The sequence below is a fragment of the Aulonocara sp. 'chitande type north' Nkhata Bay genome, linkage group LG10 (genome assembly GCF_057382095.1).
Source record: "Aulonocara sp. 'chitande type north' Nkhata Bay isolate Kocher_YH1m ecotype deep benthic linkage group LG10, A_spYH_male_GT1.1, whole genome shotgun sequence".
Taxonomy (NCBI): domain Eukaryota; kingdom Metazoa; phylum Chordata; class Actinopteri; order Cichliformes; family Cichlidae; genus Aulonocara; species Aulonocara sp. 'chitande type north' Nkhata Bay.
Window position 1 is genome coordinate 32,669,391 of NC_141353.1, and position 17,533 is coordinate 32,686,923.

General features: G+C 40.6%; 1 protein-coding gene across 2 annotated transcripts in view; it reads left to right on the forward strand.

The window, feature by feature from the left end:
• Positions 1-13,361, forward strand: part of flrt1a (fibronectin leucine rich transmembrane protein 1a) — a 45,882-nt gene extending 32,521 nt beyond the window's left edge. For both annotated transcript variants that reach the window (XM_086309550.1, XM_086309549.1), the window contains exon 3: positions 6,286-13,361. In XM_086309550.1, coding sequence (XP_086165676.1) covers positions 6,363-8,417 — 2,055 coding nt within the window. In that variant the 5' untranslated portion in view covers positions 6,286-6,362 and the 3' untranslated portion in view covers positions 8,418-13,361. The remainder of the gene's footprint in view (positions 1-6,285) is intronic.
• The last annotated feature ends 4,172 nt before the right edge of the window (positions 13,362-17,533 follow it).

A 17,533-nucleotide genomic window follows, 5' to 3' on the forward strand; every position in this document is an offset into this window, starting at 1 on the left:
GCCAGCTGTTGTCATATTTAGATCCAAGAAGTGCTGAGAAATGCTATTTTAGCATCATGGCAGCAATGCTGTCTCACAGCAAGAAGGTCCTGGGAGTCCAAAGACATGCACTTATTGGAGTTATGTTAATTAGTGACTCCGTGATAGACTGGGAAGCTGTCTGGGGTGTAGCACCTCTCACCCTGTGATAGTCAGGATAGTCTAGAACCACTTCTGTTTGACTGTGAGTTGGATAAGTAGAAGAGAATGGATGGAACACAAAGTTATCAGCCATAACCAGTAAGGTTGGTTAGCAAGTTGCATCCAAATACTTTATAGGTGCAAGGACACCCACAACAACAACTAATTAGCTCTAGGTATGTCATAGGATTGGTGACAAAGTCTGTCCTATAGCTTTGGTCCAGAGGGAGAGAAGTTTAGGTCTCAAGAAAATTCAAACTGGTGAACAGTTCTCATTAACTGGAATATTATCCAAAAACCATTGCTGCTTTTTGTAGCAGGCTGTACATGTGGTTTTAATTCTGTTCATTTGAGCTTTTGATGTTGATATTTTAACATCTTTAAAGTTAAAATTCTAACATTATCCTTATCTTAGTTCGGTCTAACATTTTTTCAAGTCTTTAAAATGTTAAATACTCAAGGATGCTAGCATGATAGCATAGGATTATGAACAAAGAAGGATTTGGCAGTTGACTGAAGCTTAAGATGTAAGCTTCAGTAGTGTAGTGGGAAACCTGAAAAAATGACTTGACTCAAAGTAACTCCGAAATTAATTTAACTGTGAAATCTAGCAGTAGATTTGTTTTTTGTGTGGACAGGATGTGATCAGCTGACCTCTGCTGCTGACTCCATTGCATTGTTGCTGCTCTCGAGCCCTGGGAAGTGTAAAGGTGCTATAAACACCTCAGTTTAGCAAACAGTGACCATGAACTTTACACCTTGCTCTTTAACATAGTCTGTTACTGTGAGTTTTACTACGCAGCACACTGCACACTGCACACTACCCAGCTGAGCCCACACTTTTATATTATTCTTACACAATAATGCAGCTGAATAACATAGTTAGTATTTTTCAGTTTGTACAATAAAAACATGTTATAATATGAAATAACAAGCAACACGTCCTGTACAGATCTAATATCAGATTAAAGATCTTTAATCTGATATTAGACTCAGGGCATCTCACTCAAGCTGAGCTGTTGGTAGATTTAAGCAATAATCTTGATCTTCTATCCTCACTTTAACATATCTCTCAAAATAAAACAAATGTACTTTTAGTAAGTGTTAGTTTGTGTTTGTTGATATTCATTGAGGTGTTTAAAAATCCGATTTTAATTAAATAAATCAATAAACTTAAAAATCAATGTAAAAAACAAACAAAACAACCCATAATTTATACTCACTGCCCATCTGTAGAACTAGCTAGATATTTTGAATCCTGGGTATTCCCCTGTTTATTAGACACCTCATTGACAAAGGAAATATTTTGATAATTTGTGGTCATGAACTACAGTTTTGCTAATTTAATTGTGACTTGAAAGCTGACCAGCACTGCTGTCCCTAGAGAGACACCAGTAGCATAGCTAAACATCTTAAGCTCTCTTGGATACAGCAATTCTTTTATAAAGTGCTTCAATTATTAAGTCAAGGATATTTTTTGCAACTGTTGTTGGTAAGGCTACGAAGTTCAATTCAGTTGACTCTATTACTGTAACACCCTTAAGAAGCTGGTTCATACCATTGATCAGGGTTAGCATGCATTACATTTGAACCAAAATCCCCCTGAAATCCTGTCAACATCACGGGAGATTTGGTGTTACCTTGTCACACAGCGCAAGAGCATATCGCTGCGAGGATCTGTGGCCCTTTTGTTAATGCTGAAAGGATATACCTGTAATCTGGCTGTCTTGAGGAAGAAACGATGAGCCAAAATAATTCAGGGGAAGTAGCTACAGTGAAGAGGACAGAGAATTAAACTGGTGGCCCGACAGAACGTATTACAGTGCTGTAAAGATAAAACACGTTATAGTGCTGTGAAGCTATATATCAAATCTTTCTAGGGTCCCGTGAGCTGCATACCCACCCGCAAACAAAACCCTGGAGATGAATCCCAGGCTATGAATCAAGTGAAGCACTCTGTAGCTACCCTGCAGCTTGTATTATTTTGCAGCAGCATTTTCTCAAATATATATGGGGTAAAATACATGGTATTAATTATTTATTGACATGTATTTCATTATTCCTTTAAGATATTTAAGGGAATGAGATGCCAAATGCTGAGTTTGTGAAAGCGTCACAAACACAGAGCTGAGTAATGAAAGCACTGGACTTTTTGTTAGCGAAGTGTCCAGATTTATTTAAGCATTTTTAACAGTTATTTATCTCTTTTACATGATGTAGTGTACAATATTAGTATAGCATCTATTTTCTAGTGGTCTTGGAAGAATCTGGAGCTCCTGAACATAAATCCAAATCAGGGTCATTACAAAGCTTAGACCCTCCTGCTGCGAGGCAATGGTGCTAACTGAGCCACCGTGTCGCTTAACATTTATATAGGTTATATACACTGGGCCTTTGTGTCAGCAGCTGAGATAAGAAATGGCTGCACGCAAATCCAATCCTTCCGTCATGCCAGGAAATCGGTAAACATAAACAAGGAAAGGGGAAAAAAGTATGTTGGTGTGGGGCGAATCCATTAATGCTGCCTTAGCCTTTAATGTGTTGCCCAACCTGCCTCTATGACATATTCAGAGAGGGGAGGTTGATAGAAATTTAACAGGATTGTAATGCATTGGTTTCATTAATTAATTTATAATGAAATTGTATTACAAGCTCCAAACACATTTGATTTAAAAATATGCCAGGTGTATAGCTAAATTACATCTTGCATATGTTAAAGAAGCAGAACATGGAGTACAACAGAGATTTATTTTTTCTTTTAGCTTTGTATAATAGAACATAATAGAGTATAAGTGTATAATCCTCTAGCTCTATTTCTACGCAGAGTCATATAAACCTGCTGCAACCTTTAGGATTTGCCTAGCAGGCCATGTTTTTCTATCATGATATCAGATGTTTTGAGTTCCTTGTCATCGCCCTAAGCATCATGCTTTGTGTCATCTTTTCCTTTCCCCGTGTCCAATCTGCACATCTAAAATGTTCTCTATGTGAGATAAGCTGTGGACCACTATTATCGTTTCACCGCCATTAGTGAAGTGGGTTTCCTTATACGTCAGCAGCCACTTTGGTCATCTAAAATCCACTTTTGCAGATGTCTCAGTCCTATCCCTCTGTGAGGTCTTAATGGGGAGATGGGATTTAAAGGTCTTGCACACAGCTGCTTTCTGTCACTCCCCCTCACCCGCCCCCTCTGTCTCTGTTTTTCTATTTATTTATTTTTTATGTAAATCGATCTAGTCTTGGGTTCCAGTATTAGATTGGGGGGTTGTTGTGTGTACTGTACTGTGCCTGAGGCGGCTGGCTGTCTGGCTAACACATTACCCCACATCCCTGCTTTACTCCCCACTATAGATAACTGAAATTTAGACAACCATATAGATTGTCCACATGTGGGTTAATGTTTTTGCAATTTGATCCTGCTTGGATAGACAAACACACAGTAAGCATTCACACATGCACAAACACAAATAACAGTTGTGTGCTCTTTACGTTTTTATGCCATTTTCTAATAGGTGCAGACAAGTGAGCAACCACGAGGCAAAAAGAAAAAAAATGCTGAAATGTGTGTTTGCTATTCTTTGTGGCACCTGCTTAATCCAGAGAATCACAGCTCAATATGCTCTATTAATCCCTCTGGCTCTGTGCACCACTTCAATCCCACACCACATCTATCTTGTTTTTATAGGGCTGACCCAAATACTCCAGTGTTGAAGAGACTCACTGCTGAAGCTCTTGGGATTCAAAAGTCATCCATTCTTTAGCACTACTCTGCCTCTCGCTGTCTCGAACACACAACCTGCACGCGCTGGAAAACCCAACACCAGAATACATTATACTATAGTCATAAAAATGAATCAATATCAAAGTGCATAAAGTAAAAAAAATTCAGCTTTTTAAATGTTTTATTTCACTCTTCAGGTTCCACTTAAAGTGCACTGACACCACTTTGCTGTGTCAACAGGACTGAAGAGGAAATAGGCTCAAAAAGGGATTAGTGAGTAGCAGTTTAGCTTTGAATGTGAATATTTTGCGGAGCTCGGGACACAGAGCACAGATGTTAGTCTCATTTCATATCTGACAACGTGTCATGAGAGGAGATGCTAAAGGACAGTACAGCAGAATAAGTCCTAAATAATGCATGACAAATGCATTTTTTCCCTTCCGCTTCTGCAATAATCTGCCCTGATAAGGGCTATAAATGTAGAAATATTTGAACCACATTTGAGAGGGTTGGGAAAAACAGTCTAAATGTATTTCCAAGTTTCTATTCAACTCATGAAGACTGAACTAAGAGAAACTGTCCAGAAACTGTGTGCGGGTTTTTTTTTAAAATATCACCCTTCCCATCTATAGAAATTCAATTTTTTTTTGTGTGACACTTTCTGCTGCAGCCAAGATATAAATTGCTTTCAGCCTAGTTCAATCTCAGACATCCACTTTTTTTCTGCTTCACTCTATGTTTTTAGTGAAAGTATCAAATGGTTACAAACATAAAAGTGTCCAAATAGGCTGGATATCTAGACCTTGAAGTTCAACTGGAAATCTAACATAGTAGTGAATTATTAATGCACTCACCTGTTAACATCTGCCACTCTTAGAGGAGAATAAGTGCAATCTTCCCTTTGTGAGAAAACAAATATACAACATTTGGACTGAAAAGTGAAAGACATTCATTAATTCTCTACTAAAACGATCCCTGACCTGCCACAGCTGAACAACTGCAGAGGCATGTCCTTGTCCTTTTTTTTTTTTTTCAAACAGTGGTTCATTACACTTGAAAATGAGTGAAATGTCAACGAAGTTTGTCCTTACAATTTTCACTGTTTTTGTAAGAAACATGCATGCATAAAGTTATCTTTGCAAATACATGTTTAACAAATTCAGCTTGCAGCAAATGTGTCATTTGTTTTGGTTCATTATGGTGCCGTCTAACCTACGCTCTGTATGAAAGCCGACTGGCTCTGGCAGATCACCTCGGATTTGTGAGGAAATCAATACTACAGCCTGGCTATATGCTGCTGCGTGGGCCTTAACGTTCTGACTAATGGCTCTGGTTATTGAAGACTGTGATTGGCCCAAGTTGTCACTGATGGTGTTGCAATTTAGCGGTTTCCAAATCTCCATCGTCAATACTGTGCTTGACTGTTGTGGTGTGTCAGTAAAAACAAAAAACACCCCCCCCCCCCCCCCCCCCAAAAAAAAAAACAACAACAACAAAAACTGGGATGCCAGTCAAGGTCTGAGTACAGCTTCCCATTGCACAGTTATGGTGACTGCAAATAGTTAATTAGCTGTCACATCATCTGCATCCAGCTACAGAGTATATCTTTCCATTCCACCTATGATACATAACTCAATTAAGCAGACATGATTTTCAGAGAAGTTTTTATACAGTTCCTAGTGCCATCCTGACTTCTTCATGACGTTAGCTCAAGACTAAAACATGCCCTTCCTTCTAGATAATGAAAAGTATCTCCAGATCAGTCTAGCTAATACAGCCATCTGCTAGCAACTCCTAATGGAGTTGGAGTATGGAGCCTCTCAACAGCTCTTGAGAGGAGTCTCAAGATTTCATATTTACACTCAAGGTTTAATTCAAGGTTTAAGCTTGAATTTGTCACTTCTGTTGTTGCTTTTCCTGAGACAAAGTATTTACTCTCCATTGAACTTTCAAAACAGCGCACACAAAAGTGTAGTTTTATAACTGTCTGTAATCTTTGATTATTGTTGCTAATTCAACAAAATGATTGTTGGCTGTGCAGTTGTCGTTTTTTTTTTTGTAAATCTTGTTGGCTTTGGCTCCATGGCAGAATGTTGTGAGAGGCTCTGTTGGGAATCCTCACAGATCCATCCATGTGTGCACATCCCCCCTGATGATATGATTGTTAATTGTTGAAAAAAAAACCCTAAGTGTTGTTACTGAGTGCAAGATGTCTCAGTTTAGACACAATAATTGTAGCATATTCCGAGATTCTATTAATGTTTAGACATTAGACGATTGAAGTACAGCATGAAGCTTTTTAATATTTCTGAGCTCATTAAAATTTTACCAGAACAATCTACCAGTTCATTTGTGCTAACAGTTAATTTCTCTTTGTCTTGCAGGATGGAGGTCACAGGATTCCAGCTCCCTGCAGTGATTTGAGGATTAACCACACCCTTGGGAAAGAGAGACAGTGCTTATGTTCACCATAATGGCACCTGTGTGTGCAGCCAAACTAAGGGCTTGGCTCTTCATGCTGTTCATTTGGTTGACACTACATACCAGCATGCTTCAGTTTGCTGCAGCCACGATACAAGGGTACCTTGGAGACACAGATATGACATGCCCGTCTGTATGCAGGTGCGATGAGGACTTTATTTACTGTAATGATCGTGGTCTGAACTCCATTCCATCGCTGCCTCCTTCTGCGTCCGTCCTGTACCTTCAAAACAACCACATAAACAACCCAGGCTTGCCCATATCCTTGGAGCACCATCTTGCTGTCCGTGTGGTCTACCTCTACGATAATGAACTGGATGAATTTCCCATGCACTTGCCACCATCTGTGCGTGAACTCCATTTGCAGGACAACAACATCCGCACTATTCCTCGTACCGCACTGGCTAGGATGCCGTTGTTAGAGAAGCTCCACTTGGATGACAACTCAATTTCTACTGTCTCTATTGAGGACCAAGCCTTTGCTGATAACCCGCGGCTGCGCTTGCTTTTCCTTTCACGCAACCACTTGTCCAGTATCCCCTCAGGCCTGCCTGCTTCTCTGGAAGAACTCCGTCTAGATGACAACCGGATCTCAACTATCCCAACCCATGCCTTCCGAGGCCTGAACTCACTTAGATGTCTTGTCCTGGATGGGAACCTTTTGGCAAACCAGCGCATTGCTGATGACACATTCTCTCGCCTTTCCAACTTGACCGAGTTATCTCTAGTCCGCAACTCCCTCCAGACCCCACCTGTCAACCTACCCAGTGCCCATCTGCAGAGACTGTCTTTACAGGATAATGCCTTGACTCATATGCCACGTGGTTCACTGGATGGCATGCGTAGGCTGCAGAGGCTGGATCTGTCAGGAAATAACCTGACCACACTGCCAAAAGGACTGTTCAAAGATCTAGACAACCTGAGTCAGCTGCTGGTGCGAGGAAATCCTTGGCACTGTGGCTGCAACCTGCGCTGGCTGTATGACTGGCTGCGTGCCCGTGGTAACTCCATCACTGTCAGAGGTCTAACTTGCCATGGACCTGACAGGGCGAGAGACATGTCTTTGACAGACCTGACAAGTGAGATGGAAGAATGTGAGGTAGTCAGATCAGGGTCCAGAGAAAAAGGGGGCATAGGTGGAGCTGAGAGCTCGACCACCAACACTCCTCCACAGGGTTCTCTCTTCACCCTTCGTTCAAAGCGTCCAGGTTTGGGGTTTCCTGACTCCGGGCTAGACTACACTCTTAGCAGCAGTGGTGTCGGGAAGAGCCTGGCCCTGAACGTGAAGCCTCTGTCACACAATAGCATCCGGGTCACCTGGAGTGTGGCACAGCCCAGCTCTTCCTTTAGGTTAAGCTGGCTTCGACTTGGAACTGGGAACACCATGGGATCAATCACAGAGACCCTCGTCCGGGGTGACCATCGAGAGTATCTGCTTACCTCGTTGCAACCACGTTCTAACTACATCATCTGCATGGTGCCCCTACCTGCCAGTTCAGAAAGCAAAGGGATGATTCCTGGAGATGTTGACTCCGATGAAGCTCTGGTTTGTGCAAAAGCTGAAACGTCAGACATCAGCCCAATGGAGGAGGAGGAAGGTCAAGACTCACGGCAGATGACAACGCTACCCCTGGCAGGGATCATTGGTGGGGCTACTGCCATTGTATCTTTGGCTCTTATTTTTGGTGTCTTTTGTTGGTATGGACATAGGACTGGACATTTGTGCACCCGTGACCACTATACTCGCAGCAGCTCCAGAAAAAGTAAAACCTATGATGATTACATCGAGTCTGGCACAAAAAAGGACAATACCATCCTAGAAATCCGTGGCCCAGGGTTCCAGATGACGCCAATGGCTGCTTGCCAGCCAATGCAGCCAAAACCCTTACGAGAGGATTACATCATTCATACCATATTCCCCTCCAATGGCACTGGCTTGTATAAAGGTACCAACAATGTTTCTAATGCAGGACATGGCTCCAACCGTGGCTATAGAGAAGGAGGAATCCCAGATATAGACTACTGTTACACATGATGTACTGTACCTGATTCTCTTCACAGTGTTATTGGTAAACTGTATAGATGCACAATATCCCTTCGCATGGACACTGAAGCACCCCTCTGTGCCTTCTTCTTCTGGTCTCCCATTCCAAATGACCTGCTGTTTGCTCAACTGAGAGTAGTATATGTGATGAACTGGAACTGAAACTGTGCAGGAACAGTTCACTGCAGGAAGCAGCAGCCAATGCTCCAGGTGTAAATGCACAGCTGAGTGTTTTCTTCACCATCTTAGTAATGGCCTGTGTATGTTTCCTTTTCTGCTCTTTCCCTGTGACATGTAAGCAAAGAATGTATCCTCTGTGGAAAGGTCAAACTTAGCAAACTTAGCAGGTAGAGTTCCTCTTTCACACACAGGAGCCACACCAGTCAGCTCAAGGACCGGTGAGAAACAGACATTTTTGGTACTCATTTCCTGCTCACCGGTCATACACAGTATGTAGTCTTATCAACTCATTGTTCCAAATGCCTCAACTATATTGATGTGCCCTACCAGCTATCCAAGGAAAGGGCTTTGTAAAGCTGTGAATTGTTCGATTTCAAACAACCCAATAACCACTTGTCTTAAAATAGGCTTGTTATTACCTTATTAAGTAGTTGGCAGGGTGAAGATCTTATAAGGGCTGGTCAGCCTTGGTTATAGCTCTTGAGGTCATTCACCTGAGATCAGTATTGTAGTGCTGCACCGGATAAAATGCAGCACGAGTGTGTAGATAATTTCCTTTGGTACCGACTGGGCTGTGTTTGAAAAATGCTTTGCTATTTTTTATCAGTGGTTTGTTTAGTAATGAAATCCTGCACAGCTCTCTTTATTTATTTATTTTGTTCCCAATGTGATGGTTTTTGTCTCTGCTAAAACAGCTTTTTTTTCTTTTCGCCCCCGTGTTTTTCATTATTGATGAATCCCAGCTTCTGATGAAGACTGTGGCTTTGTTTCTTCTAAACAAGTGCAGAAAATATACCGATGGCTGTCTCCTGGTTCATGTTCTGTTAAAACCAGCAGAGTGAATTCTTGATTGTGACTATTCTTAACATTATGTCATTTTTAAAAATTAGACTCCGCCCAAAGACTAAGCATGTCAGCCTGCTGAGACAGTAATGATCAACCTCAGTCCTTCTTTTCCGATGTTGTGCCTGTGTGCGTCGCCTGTGTGCGTCACCTGTGACTTCAGTCGGTGGCTTTTGGTTGTAAAATGTTTCTCCACATTCTTAAAGTTAAGACAGCTTTTGGTTTGTTTTTTTCAAAGCACCCAGACTGAACAAAATACTAATGTGGAGTCTCTTTGGGGAGGCAGACTCTTGCGAGTGAACTTCAAAATTTGAGGGCAAGAACTGTGAGCGCAACTGAGAGTTTAAACCGCAACACTGTTGACCTACACTGTGGGGCGGCGGCCAAGCTGTGTGGGTGGGTGGATGGACAGGTTGGGCTGGCAGCAGGGTGACTCCTTGGCGATGGGAGTTCATTGATGTTTGTTTTAGCAACGTTAAAAGGCCTCCACTCGATCCACCTCGTTTATTACTGAGCAGCACTAAAAATGTAAATGTATTAGCACTTAGCAGGGAACAGGGAAAAATGTAACGACAGGCACGGGGAGACGGAGGGTAAAGAAACATCTCCATGCGCTGACGAAGACGCAGGATTGATGGCTCTGGCACAGTGAGGATCACCCATGCATAAATCTGTTTGGCATATTAGCTTCTACCCTTGGATTTAATATTGTCCATCAGTTGTTTACCACTGTGTTGCTCTCAAAGGGGACACCAATTGTGCTTCCTTGACTATTGTGTCTGGCAGAGTTTTACACTGTTGTCAGACAATATGTCAGTGGAATGTAATTATTATTTTGCACCCAGAATCACCGGCTTTAAACAAATAACATCTTACTGGCCTGGCTAAATTTTGTTTCGGGGAATGTTGATATAGTGTAATTGCTATTTTATATGTGGGTCTATTTAAGATGCATACTTCCTCATCATTTGTATAAATAAAACAAAACAAAACAAAACATGGCCACAGTCACATAAATATTTTTTCTGATGAAATAATAAAAAGTAATGGTGCCATTACTTTGCGTAAAGAAAAAATGAAAAAAAAAAAATCATGTGAACCTGAAAAATATGTGGACTTTTCTTTATAAATTCATCTTCAGAGGGGATCAATAAAAGTTTTATAATCTTGTTATTACTGCAACCTATCATTTACCTTATGCCAGGGGAGCCATTGGTGGGGAATAAAATTCTATTTGAGCAAGCTGGCTTTTATGCACGAATTAGACCTACATTTTTCTTGCATTGGATGAGGGCGCCGAGTACTCCTGGGATAATCAGCTACTACCTGAGTTTGAGACACTCGGAGAAAAGAAAAGCAGAGATAAAATGGAGCAGAGAGGAATCAACAAGCTGCTGCCCGCAGTGACTTTATGTTTGCATGCAGCCTGGAACGCCACAACACCGAATGTGCTCAACTCTAAATTAACAACTTCATCAAAACACTTCAGATGAAACAGAGTAATCAGTCTCTGCTGGGCTGACATTTTAGTCCAGTTGAAGGACTTTGAGCATCAGCTGGATGTCCTTCACTTACCTCTGGATTTCATCTGCCTGATCCAGCCTCTTGCTAATTTAGTCGAGAATAACAAAGATGTTGCATTTGCAATACAAATTACTAAGTCAGTCAATTAATGATTAAAAGATAACGACTTTAAAGAGCAACACTGGGGTGAAAAGGAGCCTTTGGTTGAAAGCATATTCAACAATACCCAGGATCACAAGAACCTGTGCCCTTACAGCACGAGGCAGTGGTGCCGTGGTGTACTAGCACACTTTGTTCACTTTCACATCTCTGCAGAAACTTGAGAAAATACACCACTGGACAGCAAAACCTCAGGAGGGATAAGTTGTTCTTAAAGCAAATCGCTAATTAAATGCAACTTTTTTTTACATAGCGCCATATCACAAAAGCAGTTGCCCCAGGGTGCTTTTATTGTAAGGCAAAGACCCTACAGTAGTACTGGGAAAAGCCAGAGTTAGGGGAGGGAGAAAAAAACATACAGTGTCAATCTTCCGTTAAAACAATCCCCACATCCACTCTGTGCTTGTGTGAATGACAGAAAGCACAGTGTTTGCTAGTTCTATTGTTTCAAGCTGCAGACCATGAAAAAACAGTGCACATTTACCTCGTTTGCAGGTAACCAGTCTCCACCGATTGAGTATAAATGGAGAAGCTATTAGCAGCCTTTGTATACCCGCAGTCATGTGGAGTTTGACTCTCAAAAGAAGGCTTATCTCTAATGTCTTTGGTGGACTAACAACACCCCACGAACCTGACATATGCAGATATTCCAAAAGAAGACACCCTCCTTTTGTTACTCTGCTGTCGCAGTTTGGGGATTTGCTTTCTTTGCCTTCTTCTATACTGCTTCAGTTTCTTGCTGACACACATTTGACTGCCACAGAACTGCAGTATGCTGCTATTTGTTAATGTTTATGCCCATGGGAGTGCAGAGGGTCTGCGAGAGATTTAATGAGTGTTTCCACAGATGAACAGAGTGACAGCTGTTGCAAAGCATTGTGAAGAGCAGTATCCTCCAAGCAGAATAACAGAAGTTGATTGGATTCACCTCTCCTTGACATGCTGTTGCTGTGAGTCAACCTAATAAAATATCATTAATGCTTAAACATATACGTTTTATTCATACTGCATCTCTTAGATTCTGAATGACACTTTTGAACTTTACTTCTCCAGTTGTCTTTTCCCTTTGGACAGGTATAATTAAAGTAAAGCTTACATGTTTTATTAATCAAAAACAGCTAAATGCATTTGGAACACAAAGCAAGCCTGGTTTTAAAGGGAAACTCTATCAAGTTTTCAATGTCAGTTGGGTTTGGAAATAAGTGAGCCTTACCATACGTCCACCAAGGCTCACAGACTGAAGCTACATTGGCTGCTACTAGAGCAGTCTTGTTTTAAAGACTTATGTCGAGCATTTTAGCTGTCATCGTCATGTTTTTCTAAACCATGCATCTTTTTGCAGCTCCTTGTAAATCACAAGATAGCCAATGATATCCATGGCCCATTAGCTACCACTTGAATTAGCAACTGAGACCAGCTCATTAAACTCATTAGGAGAGGAAAGACTTCAGTACAGCTGGACTTCTACTTGCAAGTAGAGCAGTTTCCCCCTGCTGGCTATTAAAAAGAATGCAGTTTTAAAGCTAGGAATGCAATGCAATGCGTCACAGAAACTCAAGCAGGGGTAATTCTAAGGGTAAGGATTGATTTGGAAACTTGCATATAAAAGAATGCAAGAGAGAGAAAGAGGAGGCCTACTGAGCAAACTGGAGCTCTAACACATTAAGCTGTTTTAGAAATACCTTAACCTTTGCAGGCTTTAAAGGAGAGCCATCACTTCACCTTATATCACCCAGAAAGGCTTTACTGCCAACAGTACAGATGTCTATACTGCTGATCTCGGACTGTGCAACCTTCTTTTGAACAGCTTTTGTGCTTCTGGAAATGAAAGAGTATCCTATTGTCATGGTCAGCCGGATCACAATTCAAATAACAGTGACCTGAAGGTTGGGCCGTAACCTATTTCTTGGCTCACTTCTAGACGATTTAAGACCAGTCTCTGTAAATCTCATTGTGTTCTTGCAAAAAAATGTGAGGGGAATGAAATATGAGAAATACAATATTGAAAATGAAGCCAAAGGGGGATATGGCAAGGGAATAGTGGAGATAGTGGAAATGTTGGCGCTGGGAGCTGTTGAAGAGTCTCAAAGCAGATGGGCTTGCTTGGTTTCTAATGCAGACGCTTTAATAATGTTTTCACAAGACTTCAAGAGTTAAGAGTTGATCAGTCTGATCATCGTAGATAGGCATTATATAATACTGCGGGATTTTGGAAGGAACGCCTTGTCTAAGCTCCTAAAATCCCGAGGCATGGCCTTGTTGATTCGAACAGTGCAGACACAAATTGTACTGATGACTCTGCAGGTGAAACTTTTTCCTAAACTTTTCTAATTTTGTCTTCTTTTTCTTATTAAAAAAAAAAGTTCTAGACTTCAGTGCGGTGCTGTAGCTACAACTCTGCACTAAAGATGACACCCATATCCAGTCTTTGTCTTCTTTGCCCGTATTCACAAAATATAATCTAACACTAACACCGATGTGGCAGCCAGAAATCACAAACTGTCAACAAAATTCAGCGGTATGACGGTTTGACAGCCAAAATAACAGAGATTTGAAGTGCGTAGATTAAACTTTCCTCATCTTAGAGGCAAGTGATTTAAGTGACTATCAATTGGAGCAACGGACAGAGTTGACTGACAAGGAAGTGGTGTTAAAGACATTTGACAATGTCCACTGTCAGCTACAAATCTCAGCAGAACTCAATATAATAAACAGCTCTCACCCTGTGAGCTGGTGTAGAAATTTTACATAAGAGCAGCAAAGGAAGATGGAACATGTAGTACTACATGCATCAGCAGGGACCTAATTTTGATGGCCCAGAAGGAAGGACCATTGACAAGAATGTCGCAGGAAACCCTACAGTACTAACTCCTGGATTGCCAATTCCCTCTTGACACTGATGGTGCTCCAGCAGCCTTGGTGTCAGCAAACAAACAGACAACTGCAGATTGGGAGCCAGACATAATCCGTGTCCCAGAGGGACGTGGCTGAGCTTGTTAGCTAGGGCTTACTGGTATGAGTGTGGAATGAAGAGGATGTCAGTGCTTTATAGGAATTGCTCTATATCTTCTTGAACCTGTCTTGACTTCAGCTGAGCTCTAATGCTGGTTCATCATTGAAGCTGCATACTTATCCAAAGTTATGTAAAAAAGCACAAAAAAAGAAGGTTTTTGTTGTTGTTTTAAACATCTTACAGCATGCTCTTTTTTGCAGTTACCCTGTGACTTTAATTTATTTAGGTAATAATGCTTTAGATGCTTTATTACTGCACGATGATCTTACAGCAATATTACATTAACTCACTCATGTTGTTCTCATCTGTTTCAAGGTTTCAGAGGCAGTCGCTCAAGATGCTCAAACGTTCTGCATTATTTCCTTGCCTTGCTACTATTAAGCTTGCATTCTTTTTAATTAGCTAATGTGGGAGATAAATGGAGACATAATGTCTGTGCGTAGGTGTGAGAGATTTACTTCAGGAGTGGATTTAAGCGGAGCATTATCAAAGACAAATTTGCTGCTGAGCAAATCTACTGTAGCTAGCATAACATCTGTTTGAAGTGAGCTATTTATTCTGGAGTGGTAGTAATCACTGTGATGTGGCTCAAATTACTGAGGTGCTGCTCCAGAATGGAATAAAATTACATTTTGCCAACCAATTTAGCGTGGCTGTTTCACAATTAGAACAGGAGGATATCACTGACACAGTTGTTCTATATTGAGGTCGATGGTAAATACATTCTATAGCAGCCACTTAATAAAACTAATACAATTACAAAAACGTATATGTGCATACTGAAGAATTTGTGCAACTTGGAGAGATTAAGTTTTTGGCCTTTCTTTATGAAAAACATCCTGCTTAATAGGGACTGGACCTGATGTGGGCAGGTGCAGACAGGCAGTCAGACTATATTTGCCTCAGTGTGTGAGCCAGTGCACTGGATTTTGTTTTAAGTGCACTAATGAAGAAAATCTTTATATTTTTTCAATATTTCTAGGAAACTGGGGTTTTGCTTGTTTTGTTTTTTTGTAGCAAGGATGCTATTGTGTGATTAACTATAGATTAACTATAGAATAGAATTTATTCGATTCCTTTACAGGATGAGCTTTGTTCCCCCCAAAATGACGATTATTTCAAAAATGACACTTAAAACTCAGCAGTCAAAGGTCATTGTTGATGAAATTCAAGGTGAGTAAATGACACTTTCATTGTTTTAGCTTGTTTGATGGCCATTTTAGCATCTATTAGTTTTCAGTAATCTGTAGCATGTTAGCAGCAATACTCTGCTTTAGCAATGTCCCTTTCAGGATCATCAGGTCCAAATGTCAGTCTGTCCAATACGTCGGTTTAATTAAAACCTAAAATATTACAGAATCCTCAGTGGTTCTTTCTGTTCTAACATGCTAAACTAAGGTTGTAAGTAAGGGCTTGTATTGAGTTATGCTATACATCAGCATGCTAGCACTGTACTTATGCATGTTAGCATGCTGTTAGGATTTAGCCCAAAGGTTCCTGGCTGGTGACCACAAACTGGTAATTGTGGTCACGTCACTGTTTAATCTTAATGACAGCTGGGAAAGTGAAATTTTCTTAAAGTTGCAATGTAGCTGAACTGATGCTAACAAGCAGTGAATTTTTGACCTTTCAGACTCACCACCACCATCATCACAGTATAGCATTAGTCTTGTTAAAAGATAGCTGCTTTCCTCTTCTATATGTTCAGTCATTTATTGTTTTTTCATCTCTAATTTCTTTCACATTGTTTTACGTGATTTCTTCACATTGCTTGTTGGCTTCTATAGAATAATTAATTTCTCTGCTAATCTCATTAAGACATGTGACTTAAAATCTGCTTCATTAATGACCAATGAATGCCAGGGATGTAAGCACAGACAAAATTCCACAAAAAGGACATTGTGTAAAATGTAATTAAAAACAAACTATTTTTCAATTTTATAATTTAAATTATTTTTTATTTATTAGATGACAACTTTAAGAAGCACATTTTCTATTTGATCAATATATATCAAAGAAACCTGTGATGGAACCACGTAATATTCTCTTTTTCAACAACAATCTGTAAATGTCTGGAAACTCAGGAGAGCAGCTTCTGGACATTTCGGAGAGGAATGTTGTGCCATTCCTGTCTGATATAGGACTCTAGCTGCTCAACAGTCTGGGGTCTTCTTATGCCATATTTTTCATTTCATGATGTGATAAAACTTTTCGGTTGGTGAAAAGGTTGTGACTGCAGACATGCCAACCTCTGCCCATTATTCCAGCCCCAGACTCTTCTACTTAGTCTAAGCCGTGCTGTTGTAATAGGTGCAGTATGTGATTTCACATTGTCCTGCTGAAATATGCAAGCACTTGTCTGAAAAAGGCCTAATCTGAATGAGAGTATATATTGCTTGGAAACCTGTATACACCTTTCACACCTTCATGTATCTTTAAACACTGATGGTGCCTTTCCAGCTGCCAGTACCACAGGCACTGATGCACCCCCATACCATCAAAGATGCTGGGTTTTCAGCTGAATGCTGATAACAAGCCAGATGGTCCCTCTCTTCTTTAGTCCAGAGCCGTATGGCTACAGAACAGTTTTCCACTGTGCCACAATCCATTTTAAACGAGCTTTGGCCCAGGGAAGACAACAGCCTTTCTGGATCACATACACATATGGCTTTTTCTTTGCATCACAGAGCTTTAACCTTCATTTGTGGATGGCACTGCGAGCTGTATTCACAGACAGGGATGCAGTGATTTCAGTGACAGAATCATTCCTGTTTTTAAAGCAGTACCACCGGAGGCCTGAAGATTACAGGTGTCCATTATTGATCTTTGGCTCTGTCACTTGTGAATGTAGATTTCTCCATATTCTTTGAATCTTTTGATCATATTATGCACTGTAGATGATGAGATATCAAATTTCACAGTTTTACATTGAGGAACATTATTCTGAATCTCTTCCACAATTTGTAGACACATTTTTTTGCAGTTTGATGAACCCCTGCCTATCTTTACTTCTGGGATGCTCTTTTTATACCCAGTCGTATCACTGACCCCAAAAAAGTTGATTCTGTTCAACTGGATGTAGCGTTTTCAGTGGGAGAAACGTTTCATTGCGCATCCAAGTGACTTCTACAAAAGTGAGTTCAAAAAAGTCACTCTGAAGTTTATTTTCATGAAATAGGGAAATGTCTTATTTTAAACTTTTGATATGCTTTCTATGTTCTAAGGTGAATTTAAAAATTGGTTTAAGAGATTTGAATTCTGTTTCTATTCAAATTTCACACAGCATCCCAGCTTTATGGGAATTGCTGGACTCCAATTGTACGCCCCTAAAGAGCAGATGGTTTCTCTAAAATCCCCGGTCTGATCCCAGACCAGGACTGGGATATGA